The sequence below is a fragment of the Oncorhynchus mykiss genome, chromosome 13 (assembly GCF_013265735.2).
Source record: "Oncorhynchus mykiss isolate Arlee chromosome 13, USDA_OmykA_1.1, whole genome shotgun sequence".
NCBI lineage: Eukaryota > Metazoa > Chordata > Actinopteri > Salmoniformes > Salmonidae > Oncorhynchus > Oncorhynchus mykiss.
This window is the reverse complement of record NC_048577.1, coordinates 49,138,327-49,150,955: the sequence shown is the minus strand read 5'-3', so window position 1 is coordinate 49,150,955 and position 12,629 is coordinate 49,138,327. Positions and strand designations below refer to the sequence as shown.

Genomic DNA, 12,629 nt, shown 5'->3' with positions numbered 1-12,629 from the left:
GTACTGAGTAAAGGGTCTGAATACTTATGTAAATGTGATATTTACGTTTTTATTTTTTATAAATTAGCAAAAATGTCTAAAAACCTGTTTTTGCTTTGTCATTGTGCGGTATTGTGTGTAGATTGAGGAGGGGAAAAAACTATTTAATCAATTTTAGAATAAGTCTGTGAGGTAACAAAAAGTGGGAAAAGTCAAGAGGTCTAAATAATTTCCGAAGGCACTGTATATGGTATTACCCTCTATGAATGATGCACCTGTCTTGTTGGCTCTATGTTTGTGTTTTAGAAGCACACTGGAAGCTTTTGATGAATTGCTTTAGGGATGGTTGACTTGAAATTTGACCTGAGTTGCAGGTTTGTCTTATTTTCACTGTGGCTTGGATTTGTGTAAACATATCTTTCTGATTGGTCACAGTTATGTCGTAAGCATGGATGTTGAGTGTCACAAGCTACGGCCTAATCACAGTGACATATAATGTGCATGGATGTTGAGTGTCACAGGCTACGGCCTAATCACAGTGATATGTAATGTGCATGGATGTTGAGTGTCACAAGCTACGGCCTAATCACTGTGATATGTAATGTGCATGGATGTTGTGCTCTGCAGGCTTGGAGCCAATAGCAGCATTATGTGATGAGTGCTCGCTGTATGTTTTCCTCCACAGGTAACAGGGTCAATCACAATGCGATGAGTTTAGGGATCGTGTCGCTCAGTCTCAAGTCAATCACAGGGTTTTGTGCTGAGCTTTGTTGACTTATTCCACAGGCTACGGTGCCGGAGCAGGCAGCTACCCTGGGGCAGGAAACAACGGCTATGGAGCAGGTAATGGTACTGACACCGACAGACAGAAACCTAACCAACATCTTCTCTCCTTTCAATGGATGGCTCACTATTCTGTGGCATAAAGAAAGTCATTGGAAACCAAACCTGACACAGGTTCCATGTTATCTCTTCACAGTACATTCTAATGCATGTTAGGTGATGTAATTGAAATTCATTTAAAAGTAGATGATCGCTTGAGTAATGCAACCGGTCTTGGACAAGGAGGATACCCCCAGAATGGAGCAGGCAAAGCTTTTCGCTTTGTCTTTCTATTTCTGTCTCTCTTCATTTATCTTTGTCTTTCTATTTCTGTCTCTCTTTATTTATCTTTGTCTTTCTATTTCTGTCTCTATTTATCTTTGTCTTTCTATTTCTCTCTCTTTATTTATCTTTGTCTTTCTATTTCTGTCTCTTTATTTATCTTTGTCTTTCTATTTCTGTCTCTTTATTTATCTTTGTCTTTCTATTTCTGTCTCTTTATTTATCTTTGTCTTTCTATTTCTGTCTCTCTTCATTTATCTTTGTCTTTCTATTTCTCTCTCTTTATTTATCTTTGTCTTTCTATTTCTGTCTCTATTTATCTTTGTCTTTCTATTTCTCTCTCTTTATTTATCTTTGTCTTTCTATTTCTGTCTCTTTATTTATCTTTGTCTTTCTATTTCTGTCACTTTATTTATCTTTGTCTTTCTATTTATGTCTCTTTATTTATCTTTGTCTTTCTATTTATGTCTCTCTTTATTTATCTTTGTCTTTCTATTTCTGTCTCTATTTATCTTTGTCGTTCTATTTCTGTGTCTCTTTATTTATCTTTGTCTTTCTATTTCTGTCTCTATTTATCTTTGTCTTTCTATTTCTCTCTCTTTATTTATCTTTGTCGTTCTATTTCTGTCTCTTTATTTATCTTTGTTTTTCTATTTCTGTCTCTTTATTTATCTTTGTTTTTCTATTTCTGTCTCTTTATATATCTTTGTCTTTCTATTTCTGTCTCTTTATTTATCTTTGTCTTTCTATTTCTGTCTCTCTTTATTTATCTTTGTCTTTCTATTTCTGTCTCTTTATATATCTTTGTCTTTCTATTTCTGTCTCTTTATTTATCTTTGTCTTTCTATTTCTGTCTCTTTATTTATCTTTGTCTTTCTATTTCTGTCTCTTTATTTATCTTTGTCTTTCTATTTCTGTCTCTTTATTTATCTTTGTCTTTCTATTTCTGTCTCTTTATTTATCTTTGTCTTTCTATTTCTGTCTATTTATCTTTGTCTTTCTATTTCTGTCTCTGTCTCTTTATTTATCTTTGTCTTTCTATTTCTCTCTCTCTTTATTTATCTTTGTCTTTCTATTTCTGTCTCTTTATTTATCTTTGTCTTTCTATTTCTCTCTCTTTATTTATCTTTGTCTTTCTATTTCTCTCTCTTTATTTATCTTTGTCTTTCTATTTCTGTCTCTTTATTTATCTTTGTCTTTCTATTTCTGTCTTTTTATTTATCTTTGTCTTTCTATTTCTGTCTATTTATCTTTGTCTTTCTATTTCTGTCTCTGTCTCTTTATTTATCTTTGTCTTTCTATTTCTGTCTCTGTCTCTTTATTTATCTTTGTCTTTCTATTTCTCTCTCTTTATTTATCTTTGTCTTTCTATTTCTGTCTCTTTATTTATCTTTGTCTTTCTATTTCTCTCTCTCTTTATTTATCTTTGTCTTTCTATTTCTCTCTCTTTATTTATCTTTGTCTTTCTATTTCTGTCTCTTTATTTATCTTTGTCTTTCTATTTCTCTCTCTCTTTATTTATCTTTGTCTTTCTATTTTTTCTATCTAAATCAATTTTTCCCTCTCTCACTCTTGCTCTCTATCTCAGGTGCCAGTCTGGGACAGGGAGGATACCCCCAGGGTGGAGCAGGAGGATACCCCCAGGGTGGAGCAGGAGGATACCCCCAGGGTGGAGCAGGAGGATACCCCCAGGGTGGAGCAGGGGGATACCCCCAGGGTGGAGCAGGAGGATACCCCCAGGGTGGAGCAGGCGGATACCCCCAGGGTGGAGCAGGAGGATACCCCCAGGGTGGAGCAGGAGGATACCCCCAGGGTGGAGCAGGAAAACCAGGCAAAGCTGGCGGTGGTGAGTCTTTTACTTTGTTGCCATGCTTTTCTCTTTATTTCTCTCTTTCTTTCTTCTCACTCTCTCTCTCTTTCTATTCTATTTTTTCTCTTTCACTCTCATTTTCCCTCTTCCTCACTCTTGCTCTCTCTCTCTCTCTCTCTCTATCTCTCTCTCTCTCTCTCTCTCTCAGGTGCTAATCTGGGACAGGGAGGATATCCCCAGGGGGGAGCAGGGGGATACCCCCAGGGTGGAGCAGGCAAATCAGCAGGTAAGGCCTATTAATTATCACATTTTTGCACTCTCTAGTTCTAATTGTCTATCTTTCTCTGGTTCTCTTAATCTCTTATTATCTCTCCCTCCTTTCATTTTCTCTCTCATTTCCATTTGCCATCTTCTTTACTCGATTTTTGATCTCAGGTGCCAATCTCCTCTTTTCTCTTTATGAAATATCCCACAGTACTCTCTCTAAGAATGATGTGCTGTGCTCTAATGTTTTTTGGTTGTCATCACAGGTTATGGTGATCAAATGGGAGGAGCATACCCCGGGGCTGGAGCGGGCAACGGCTATGGGAATGGTGAGTCAGCATGCTTCCCCTTGTCAAATTCCTTTATTAAGGTCAAATTCCTTAAAATATAACTGCAGTTTGAGGACACTGTAAACTGGAGTATAGAGCATTGACGATGAAATACGACATTCAATTGATATGTTGGGAATGACTGAGGATTACAGTAGCAGTGTGAAACATAGCTGCCTCTCTAGAGACGGAAGACAACTGCACCAAAGTTGTCACTGAGAAGAGATCTTAAATGAAAGAAGACAGATCCTCAGGGTCTGAATGTGACCTCGACTTCTTTTGTTCTCATGCAGGTGGAGGCCCAGCTGGTGGGGCCAATGCAGTGCCTGCAGGTATTCGGCATGTGTCTCTGTCTGTCTGTCTGTCTGTCTGTCTGTCTGTCTGTCTGTACATGACATGCACCTGTCCTTATCTGTTAACCTTTCTATCCCCTGTACAGGAAGTACTGTTGGGGAAAACTTCTGCCACAACATTTAACAAGCCCATGCTAAAGCTAGAGGAGCTGGAAAGCTGCATGCAGTGTTGTTTGGGAACTTTGTTTGAGACTAAACGTCTGCTTTCTTGTCAAGGTTTTTAACATGCCCCCTCTTCTCCACAGGCTATGGCAATGGCTACGGTGCTAGTACTGGAGGCAATGGTTATGGACCCGGTAGGTCTCATCATCTATAGCCAACCAACTAACATCTGTGGGTGGCTGACCAACTAACTGACCCGCTCACATACAGACATAATTATAATTGATTGATGATTATAATTATGTTTCAGGGATTGGGTACCCAACAGTGTTAGCGGATGGTGCTGCTGGGCTGGGAGGCAAGGCAGGGAAGGGAGCAGGAGGTAACCATTCATAAACCAGTAACAACTCATTCTTTTTAATTTTATTTCACCTTTATATAACCAGGTGGCCAGTTGAGAACAAGTTCTCATTTACAACTGTGAGCTGGCCAAGATAAAGCAAAGCAGTGCGACACAAACAACACAGAGTTACACATGGGATAAACAAACGTACAGTCAATAACACAATAGGGGCCTCCCGGGTGGCGCAGTGGTTAAGGGTGCTGTACTGCAGCGCCAGCTGTGCCATCAGAGTCCCTGGGTTCGCGCCCATTCTCTGTCGTAACCGTCCGCGACCGGGAGGTCCGTGGGGCGACGCACCGGGTTAGGGAGGGCTTGGTCGGTAGGGATGTCCTTGTCTCATCGCGCACCAGCGACTCCTGTGGCGGGCCGGGCGCAGTGCGCGCTAACCAAGGTTGCCAGGTGCACGGTGTAGCCTCCGACACATTGGTGCGGCTGGCTTCCGGGTTGGATGCGCGTTGTGTTAAGAAGCAGTGCGGCTGATTGGGTTGTGTATCGGAGGACGCATGACTTTCAACCTTCGTCTCTCCCGAGTCCGTGCGGGAGTTGTAGCGATGAGACAAGATAGTAGCTACTACAACAATTGGATACCACGAAATTGGGGAGAAAAAGGGGTCAAATTAAAAAAATAAAATAAAAGATAACACAATAGAAAAGTCTATATACAGTGTGTGCAAATGTAGTAAGATTAGGCAGGTCAGGCAATAAATAGTCCATAGTGGCGAAAATAATTACAATTTAGCAATTAAACACTGGAGTGGTAGATGTGCTGAAGATGAATGTGCAAGTAGAGATACTGGGGTGCAAAGGAGCAAAATAAAAAATAACACTATGGGGATGAGGATGGGCTATTTACAGATGGGTTATGTACAGGTGCAATGATCGGTAAGCTGCAGCTGATGCTTAAAGTTAGTGAGGGAGATATAAGTCTCCAGCTTCAGTGATTTTTACAATTCATTCATAGCAGCAGAGAACTGGAAGGAAAGGCGGCCAAATAGGATTTGGCTTTCAGGGTGACCAGTGAAATATACCTGCTGGAGCGCATGCTATGGGTGGGTGCTGCTATGGTGACCAGTGAGCTGAGATAAGGCGCCAGTAAGCAAAGACTTATAGATGACCTGGAGCCAGTGGGTTTGGCGACCAATATGAAGCGAGGGCCAGCCAACGAGAGCATACAGGTCGCAGTTGTGGGTAGTATATGGGTCTTTGGTGACAAAACAGATAGACTACATCCAGTTTGCTGAGTAGAGTGTTGGAGGCTATTTTGTAAATGACTTCGCTGAAGTCAAGGATTGGTAGTATAGTTGGTTTTACGAGGGTATGTTTGGCAGCATGAGTGAAGGATGCCTTGTTGCGAAATAGGAAGACGATTCTAATTTTTACAATTTAATTTTGGATTGGAGATGCTTAATGTGAGTCTGGAAGGAGAGTTTACAGTCTAACCAAACACCTAGGTATTTGTAGTTGTCCACATATTCTAAATCAGAACCGTCCAGAGTAGTGATGCTAGACGGGCGAGCAGGTGCGGGCAGCGATCGGTTGAAGAGCATGCATTTAGTTTTGCTTGCATTTAAGAGCAGTTGGAGGCCACGGAAGGAGAGTTGTCTGGCATTGAAGCTCATCTGGAGGTTTGTTAGCACGGTGTCCAAAGAAGGGCCAGATGTATAGCATGGTGTCGTCTGCGTAGAGGTGGATCAGGGAATCACCAGCAGCATAAATAATAACTCAATATGGTAACTACTCTACTCTATGGGAACTTGACTCGCTCTCAGTAAGATGAGGAAGGTCAGTAACACTTTCTATGAGGTATATATACAAATAAGGCATTATAGTGCATTATAAAACTTGCATAAGCTGTCATAACAACTCATAAGTAGTTATAACATCCTAATTTAGGATCATACTTAGGCCTACTCAAAACAAATAACAATTGTTCAAAGTCTGCATTGTGAGAGGTAAGATGTTATAATCATATAACATGTCGTGTGTCATGTAACAGTGTGGACGCTAGGTGTAATGTAACAGTGTGGATGCTAGGTGTAATGTAACAGTGTGGATGCTAGGTGTAATGTAACAGTGTGGATGCTAGGTGTAATGTAACAGTGTGGATGCTAGGTGTAATGTAACAGTGTGGATGCTAGGTGTAATGTAACAGTGTGGACGCCAGGTGTAATGTAACAGTGTGTACGCTAGGTGTAATGTAACAGTGTGGATGCTAGGTGTAATGTAACAGTGTGGATGCTAGGTGTAATGTAACAGTGTGGACACCAGGTGTAATGTAACATTGTGGATGCCAGGTGTAATGTAGCAGTGTGGATGCCAAGTGTAATGTAACATTGTGGACACTAGGTGTAATGCAACAGTGTGGATGCTAGGTGTAATGTAACAGTGTGGATGCTAGGTGTAATGTAACAGTGTGGATGCTAGGTGTAATGTAACAGTGTGGACGCTAGGTGTAATGTAACAGTGTGGATGCTAGGTGTAATGTAACAGTGTGGACGCTAGGTGTAATGTAACAGTGTGGATGCTAGGTGTAATGTAACAGTGTGGATGCTAGGTGTAATGTAACAGTGTGGATGCTAGGTGTAATGTAACAGTGTGAATGCTAGGTGTAATGTAACAGTGTGGATGCTAGGTGTAATGTAACAGTGTGGATGCTAGGTGTAATGTAACAGTGTGGACGCTAGGTGTAATGTAACAGTGTGGATGCTAGGTGTAATGTAACAGTGTGGACGCTAGGTGTAATGTAACAGTGTGGACGCTAGGTGTAATGTAACAGTGTGGACGCTTGGTGTAATGTAACAGTGTGGATGCTAGGTGTAAGGTAACAGTGTGGATGCTAGGTGTAATGTAACAGTGTGGATGCCAGGTGTAATGTAACAGTGTGGATGCTAGGTGTAATGTAACAGTGTGGACGCTAGGTGTAATGTAACAGTGTGGACGCTAGGTGTAATGTAACAGTGTGGATGCTAGGTGTAAGGTAACAGTGTGGATGCTAGGTGTAATGTAACAGTGTGGATGCCAGGTGTAATGTAACAGTGTGGATGCTAGGTGTAATGTAACAGTGTGGACGCCAGGTGTAATGTAACAGTGTGTACGCTAGGTGTAATGTAACAGTGTGGATGCTAGGTGTAATGTAACAGTGTGGATGCTAGGTGTAAGGTAACAGTGTGGATGCTAGGTGTAATGTAACAGTGTGGATGCTAGGTGTAATGTAACAGTGTGGACGCTAGGTGTAATGTAACAGTGTGGATGCTAGGTGTAATGTAACAGTGTGGATGCTAGGTGTAATGTAACAGTGTGGACGCTCGGTGTAGCAAATGTCTCCCATTTGGAAATAACTCTGGACCATGCCAATGTTCTGCCAACCATGTCTTGTCAATATCTCCTAGTTGTCTTCATCACTTTAGGGGACCTCTATCTAACCACAGAGTTAACCGCCCAGGGGTTCATTGTTTGTTTTATGCCTCTGCTATTCTAGGTCTTGGCGCAAGAGGATATCCACAGGGACAGGAGAAATATGGTGAGGAAGTCACCCTGAGATGGAAGAAGAGGGGTCAAGAAGTGGATGTTTTCCCTAAGATGTCCTGTCTTGAAAAGATAGAGGGCATCAACAAGCAGGATGTACACATGGAAGGAGAATAACTTTCACCATAATTTATGTCACTAATAACATCACACTCCAAAACGCTCCCTGGACATGTCACGGTGTAATACCTAATCACTTACTCTAAACACTCCGAATTACCATTGGGAATGACCATCTGAAACATACCTGATCAATTCATCCATAATCATGTAATAATCCATAATCCTGTGATAATCCATAATCCTGTGATAATCCATAATCATGTGATAATCCATAAATGTGCACCATATGGATGACCCCTTTAACCAGACAGTTATGTTTGAAAAACATCTGTTGGGGGAATGCCAGCTCATCAAAATATGCATGTTCAGCACATCATTCATGACATCATCGGGATGATGACATCTACATATATCTTCATTCTAAAGGACACATAGCGAAACAAATTGAAGTCTCTCCATTTGATGATTACCTTCACACAATCATACACACATTCTGTGTTTCACTTCTCATCTGACACACTCTCTATGCTCACTCTGATCAGCTCTGTGTAATCCATGTTTGTTTAACTCGCATGCCTCCTCCTTCATGCAGTACCCTGTGTGTGTCTGTAGGGGGTGCTGGCTCTGGTCCTGGTGGTGCTCTGCCTTATGGGGGCCAGCCTGTGGTACCTGCTGGGCTGTGGCCTGATGGTGGGAAGTTGGGCGGGTACGGCCCAGAGCCCTACGGGGTTGCTCAGCCTATGGGACTGGGGCATGATACTGGCCTGGGTAAATACACTCTAAAGAGAGGGGAGGGTGAACAAAGGAAGAACAAGAGAAAATAGAGGCAGAAAAAAGACTGAAAAAACAGTGGTCAGGAAAAATAAAGAGGTAGAGAAAGGGTGAAAAGTAGAGAGATGAAGAGAAGGATTAGACAAAGAAAAAAAGCAAGTCAGTGATGAACACTGAAGCAGCAACAGAGGGACTCAAAGGTCACTGTCACAGGAAAGCCAGTAATCATTGTCATTTTACACATTTGCATACAGTTGATGCCATAATTGAGTCATATGTTTTCCATGCATTGATGTGGTCTGTGGGGTGGGAGGAGAGATGATGAGACTCTATAAGCGACCCTTGTGGTGTTCCACAGGGGGAGGAGTCAGTCAGCTTCCTTACAATGGAGCCCCAGTCAATACTGCTGGACTGGATGGTAAGAGCATTGTGACCCAAGGAATCTTTTGTATTACAATTACTTGCTGTGACTTGTGACCCTGCTTATACAGTGTGGATGTGTGAGGAAGAATAAAAACTGTTTGTGTGTGTGGTTGTGAATGTTTATGTGAGGTCTTGTTGTAACAGTATTAGACACAATTAAATACACTTGTTGTAATAAACTCTCCCAGCAGGTGATGGAAGCTTCCCTTATGGTGCTCAGCAACTGGGCCTTGGTGGTGGTGATGGAGGCAAATCCTCTGGCAAATATGGTGAGACTGGTAGTGTGTGTACAATGTGCTTGTTTGTGTGGTAATTTCTCTCTAAACCTGTCTTGCTTCTGCTGTCTCTGACTATCTCTCTAAAGGCAACGGTGGATTGCCACAGGGTGCACAACAGGGTGCACAGCCTTATGGACCTGCGACTGGTGGTGGGAAACCACCTTGCAAAAATGGTACATGTCTTTATGTACAGTACATGTCCGTTTGTCCAAAATGTGTCGTCTGTCGCTATACGTATGTGTTTGTGTGTCCGCACGTCCATCTGCTCATGTGCTATATATGATGTGTGTTTTCTGTAGTTTTTCTGAATGTGTTTGTTGTTCCTCCTATTTACATGTGGGTACTTGTCTCTTGTCGTTTCAGGAAATGGAGGGGGCTTTGGAGCACAGCCAGCAGGTGATTAAACTCACACTCACAACCACATCCCCTACACTGCTTGCCTCAGGAAATGATGTGTGTGGTAACTGCTTAAGGTGTGAATGCATGTGGGTGAGGAAGAGCACACATTTTTCAGTGTTAGTCTGTTGTGAGTGTTCTGTGCGTGTCTTGTAAATGTCCCTTGTGTCTGTGTGTCCTGTTTGTGGTAAATATTGTTACGACTCATCTTGTCACTGCTTAGGCTATGGTCAAGGACAGCTGGGTGCAGGTCAGAGTGCCCCCTACAGTAACGGTGAGTTATAAAGTCACATTCCCTGACTGAAAGTCCTGCTCTCTTCTGTCAGAATAACCATATTAGTTCCTATCAGTGGAGGCTGGTGAGGGGAGAACGGCTCATAGTAATGGCTGGAATGGAGTAGATCCATTCCAGCTGTTATAGTAATTATCGTATAGAGAGGGAGATTATTGATTAGAATGGAGTAGATCATTATAGTAATTATAGTATAGAGAGGGAGATTATTGATTAGAATGGAGTAGATCATTATAGTAATTATAGTATAGAGAGGGAGATTATTGATTGGAATGGAGTAGATGGAATGGAGTAGATACATTCCAGCTGTTATAGTAATTATCGTATAGAGAGGGAGATTATTGATTAGAATGGAGTAGATCATTATAGTAATTATAGTATAGAGAGGGAGATTATTGATTAGAATGGAGTAGATCATTATAGTAATTATAGTATAGAGAGGGAGATTATTGATTAGAATGGAGTAGATCATTATAGTAATTATAGTATAGAGAGGGAGATTATTGATTAGAATGGAGTAGATCATTATAGTAATTATAGTATAGAGAGGGAGATTATTGATTGGAATGGAGTAGATGGAATGGAGTAGATACATTCCAGCTGTTATAGTAATTATCGTATAGAGAGGGAGATTATTGATTAGAATGGAGTAGATCATTATAGTAATTATCGTATAGAGAGGGAGATTATTGATTAGAATGGAGTAGATCATTATAGTAATTATAGTATAGAGAGGGAGATTATTGATTGGAATGGAGTAGATCATTATAGTAATTATAGTATAGAGAGGGAGATTATTGATTGGAATGGAGTAGATGGAATGGAGTAGATACATTCCAGCTGTTATAGTAATTATCGTATAGAGAGGGAGATTATTGATTGGAATGGAGTGGATGGAATGGAATGAAATGTGTTGCATTCCATTTCATTGACTCCATTCCAGCCATTACTGTAAACCATCCTCCCCTCACCAGCCTCCACTGGTTCCTACATCTAACCAGGGATGTCCATTAACACCGTTGCATTTTTGTTTGTTTTGTCGTTTGGTTGTTTTGTTGTCTGCTGAACTAACAAAACCTAAACCTCTGACTGTGTGTCTCCTTCAGGAGCAGGAGGGAAGGAAAGCAAATATGGTGGTGGTGGACTGACTGGATTCTTTGGAAATGGAGGGTACAAAGGTGGGTGGGATGAGTGTTTGTTACTCATTTATGCTTGTCTCTGTGACTGAGCACATGAAGTCACCTTACTAGTCATTTAGATCAGAGCTTCATGATCTACCTTGTTTTATTGTCCTCTTTAACCAGCTGCTTCACTTAACAACATTTCTTATCTCTCTCTCTCCTTCTCTGTCCAGGTTAAGTCAATCAGCTGAGGCCTTCTTGAAGTGAATGTTTGTTCCGTTCCATCATGTGTTCATGGTGATGTTTGTTGTTTGGTCTGTTGTTACATTTAACTATTCCATTTTTGTTTTGTATTTGTGTTTTTTGTTTATGGTTCTTGTCTTTTCTATTGTTGTGTGTCTGTCCCCTCTCTTCCTCTACTGGTTTTGGAGATTGTGTTGCCAGTGTGTTTGTGTTCATATCCATTTCACACTAAAGGGCAGAAAGCAACCACATAATGTCTGTCAGTCTCCTCATTCTTTTAACCTTGGCACCAGTATTGTAAATGTACTGTATATGTGATGTGGGGGTTGAGTTTTAAGACTGAAGCTCTATGAGTTTAAATCAACACCAAATAAAATAAAATTCAAAGACCTGTTCCCAAAACCTGACACCTGAGTTCTTCTGAGGTCATTATAAAGGGGGATATTCTCTGGGACATTGTGATGGACAGTACATACAGAAGATGTAATGTGTATGAAAAACTATTCCTTAATACCGCAGTATGCCAGTGGTTTTTGTTCATGACATAGTACTTCTTATGTTACTGTATTGCTATTACTGACAATGTATCCCCAAAGACCTTTATCATGTTCCACAACGGAAATCGTTTTGTCGTTATCTCAACACGGCAGTTTGTTTCATTCGTCTTTTGCATGGCGTCACCTGAACTTCATCCGTGCACAGGAAACCATAGCCCTTCCTCTCTCAAGTAATGCAACTGTGCCTTCAAACAACTGATATCTCACATACAGTAAACGAAACCAAATGCAACATAACGTAACAATACAACACCTGACAGAAAAAGAAATGACAGCTATGCACGTGCTCATCTTGCATCAACATGTACATATTGCCTGATTGTCAACTTCAGAGAACTTTGCATTTGAGACATAAACAAGATCTCCCTGTGTGTGCTATAAGCATTTTATTATGCATAAAGTAACCCAATCATTCAACAATCTGAAACTGAATGCAAGCTACCTTGTAAATAAACACAAACAAGTACAAAACAAGCAACTAATACTCCCAATTGTTTTATTTAAATGTAACCTTTATTTAACTAGGCAAGTGAGTTAAGAACAAATTCTTATTTACAACGACGGCCTACCCCAGCCAAACCCAGACAATGCTGGGCCAATTGTTCACCGCCGTATG

The 12,629-nt window shown here is 41.0% G+C and overlaps 1 protein-coding gene across 1 annotated transcript in view; it reads left to right on the top strand.

Annotated features, from left to right (window-relative positions):
• Window positions 1-11,863, top strand: part of LOC110485206 — a 41,231-nt gene extending 29,368 nt beyond the window's left edge. Inside the window, exons 25-39 of the mRNA XM_036939762.1 lie at window positions 766-822; window positions 2,672-2,929; window positions 3,102-3,179; window positions 3,424-3,486; window positions 3,780-3,818; window positions 4,085-4,135; window positions 7,823-7,864; window positions 8,545-8,700; window positions 9,062-9,121; window positions 9,318-9,395; window positions 9,491-9,577; window positions 9,768-9,800; window positions 10,024-10,074; window positions 11,199-11,270; window positions 11,447-11,863. Coding sequence (XP_036795657.1) covers window positions 766-822; window positions 2,672-2,929; window positions 3,102-3,179; window positions 3,424-3,486; window positions 3,780-3,818; window positions 4,085-4,135; window positions 7,823-7,864; window positions 8,545-8,700; window positions 9,062-9,121; window positions 9,318-9,395; window positions 9,491-9,577; window positions 9,768-9,800; window positions 10,024-10,074; window positions 11,199-11,240 — 1,095 coding nt within the window. The 3' untranslated portion in view covers window positions 11,241-11,270; window positions 11,447-11,863. The remainder of the gene's footprint in view (window positions 1-765; window positions 823-2,671; window positions 2,930-3,101; window positions 3,180-3,423; window positions 3,487-3,779; window positions 3,819-4,084; window positions 4,136-7,822; window positions 7,865-8,544; window positions 8,701-9,061; window positions 9,122-9,317; window positions 9,396-9,490; window positions 9,578-9,767; window positions 9,801-10,023; window positions 10,075-11,198; window positions 11,271-11,446) is intronic.
• Window positions 11,864-12,629: the final 766 nt, after the last annotated feature.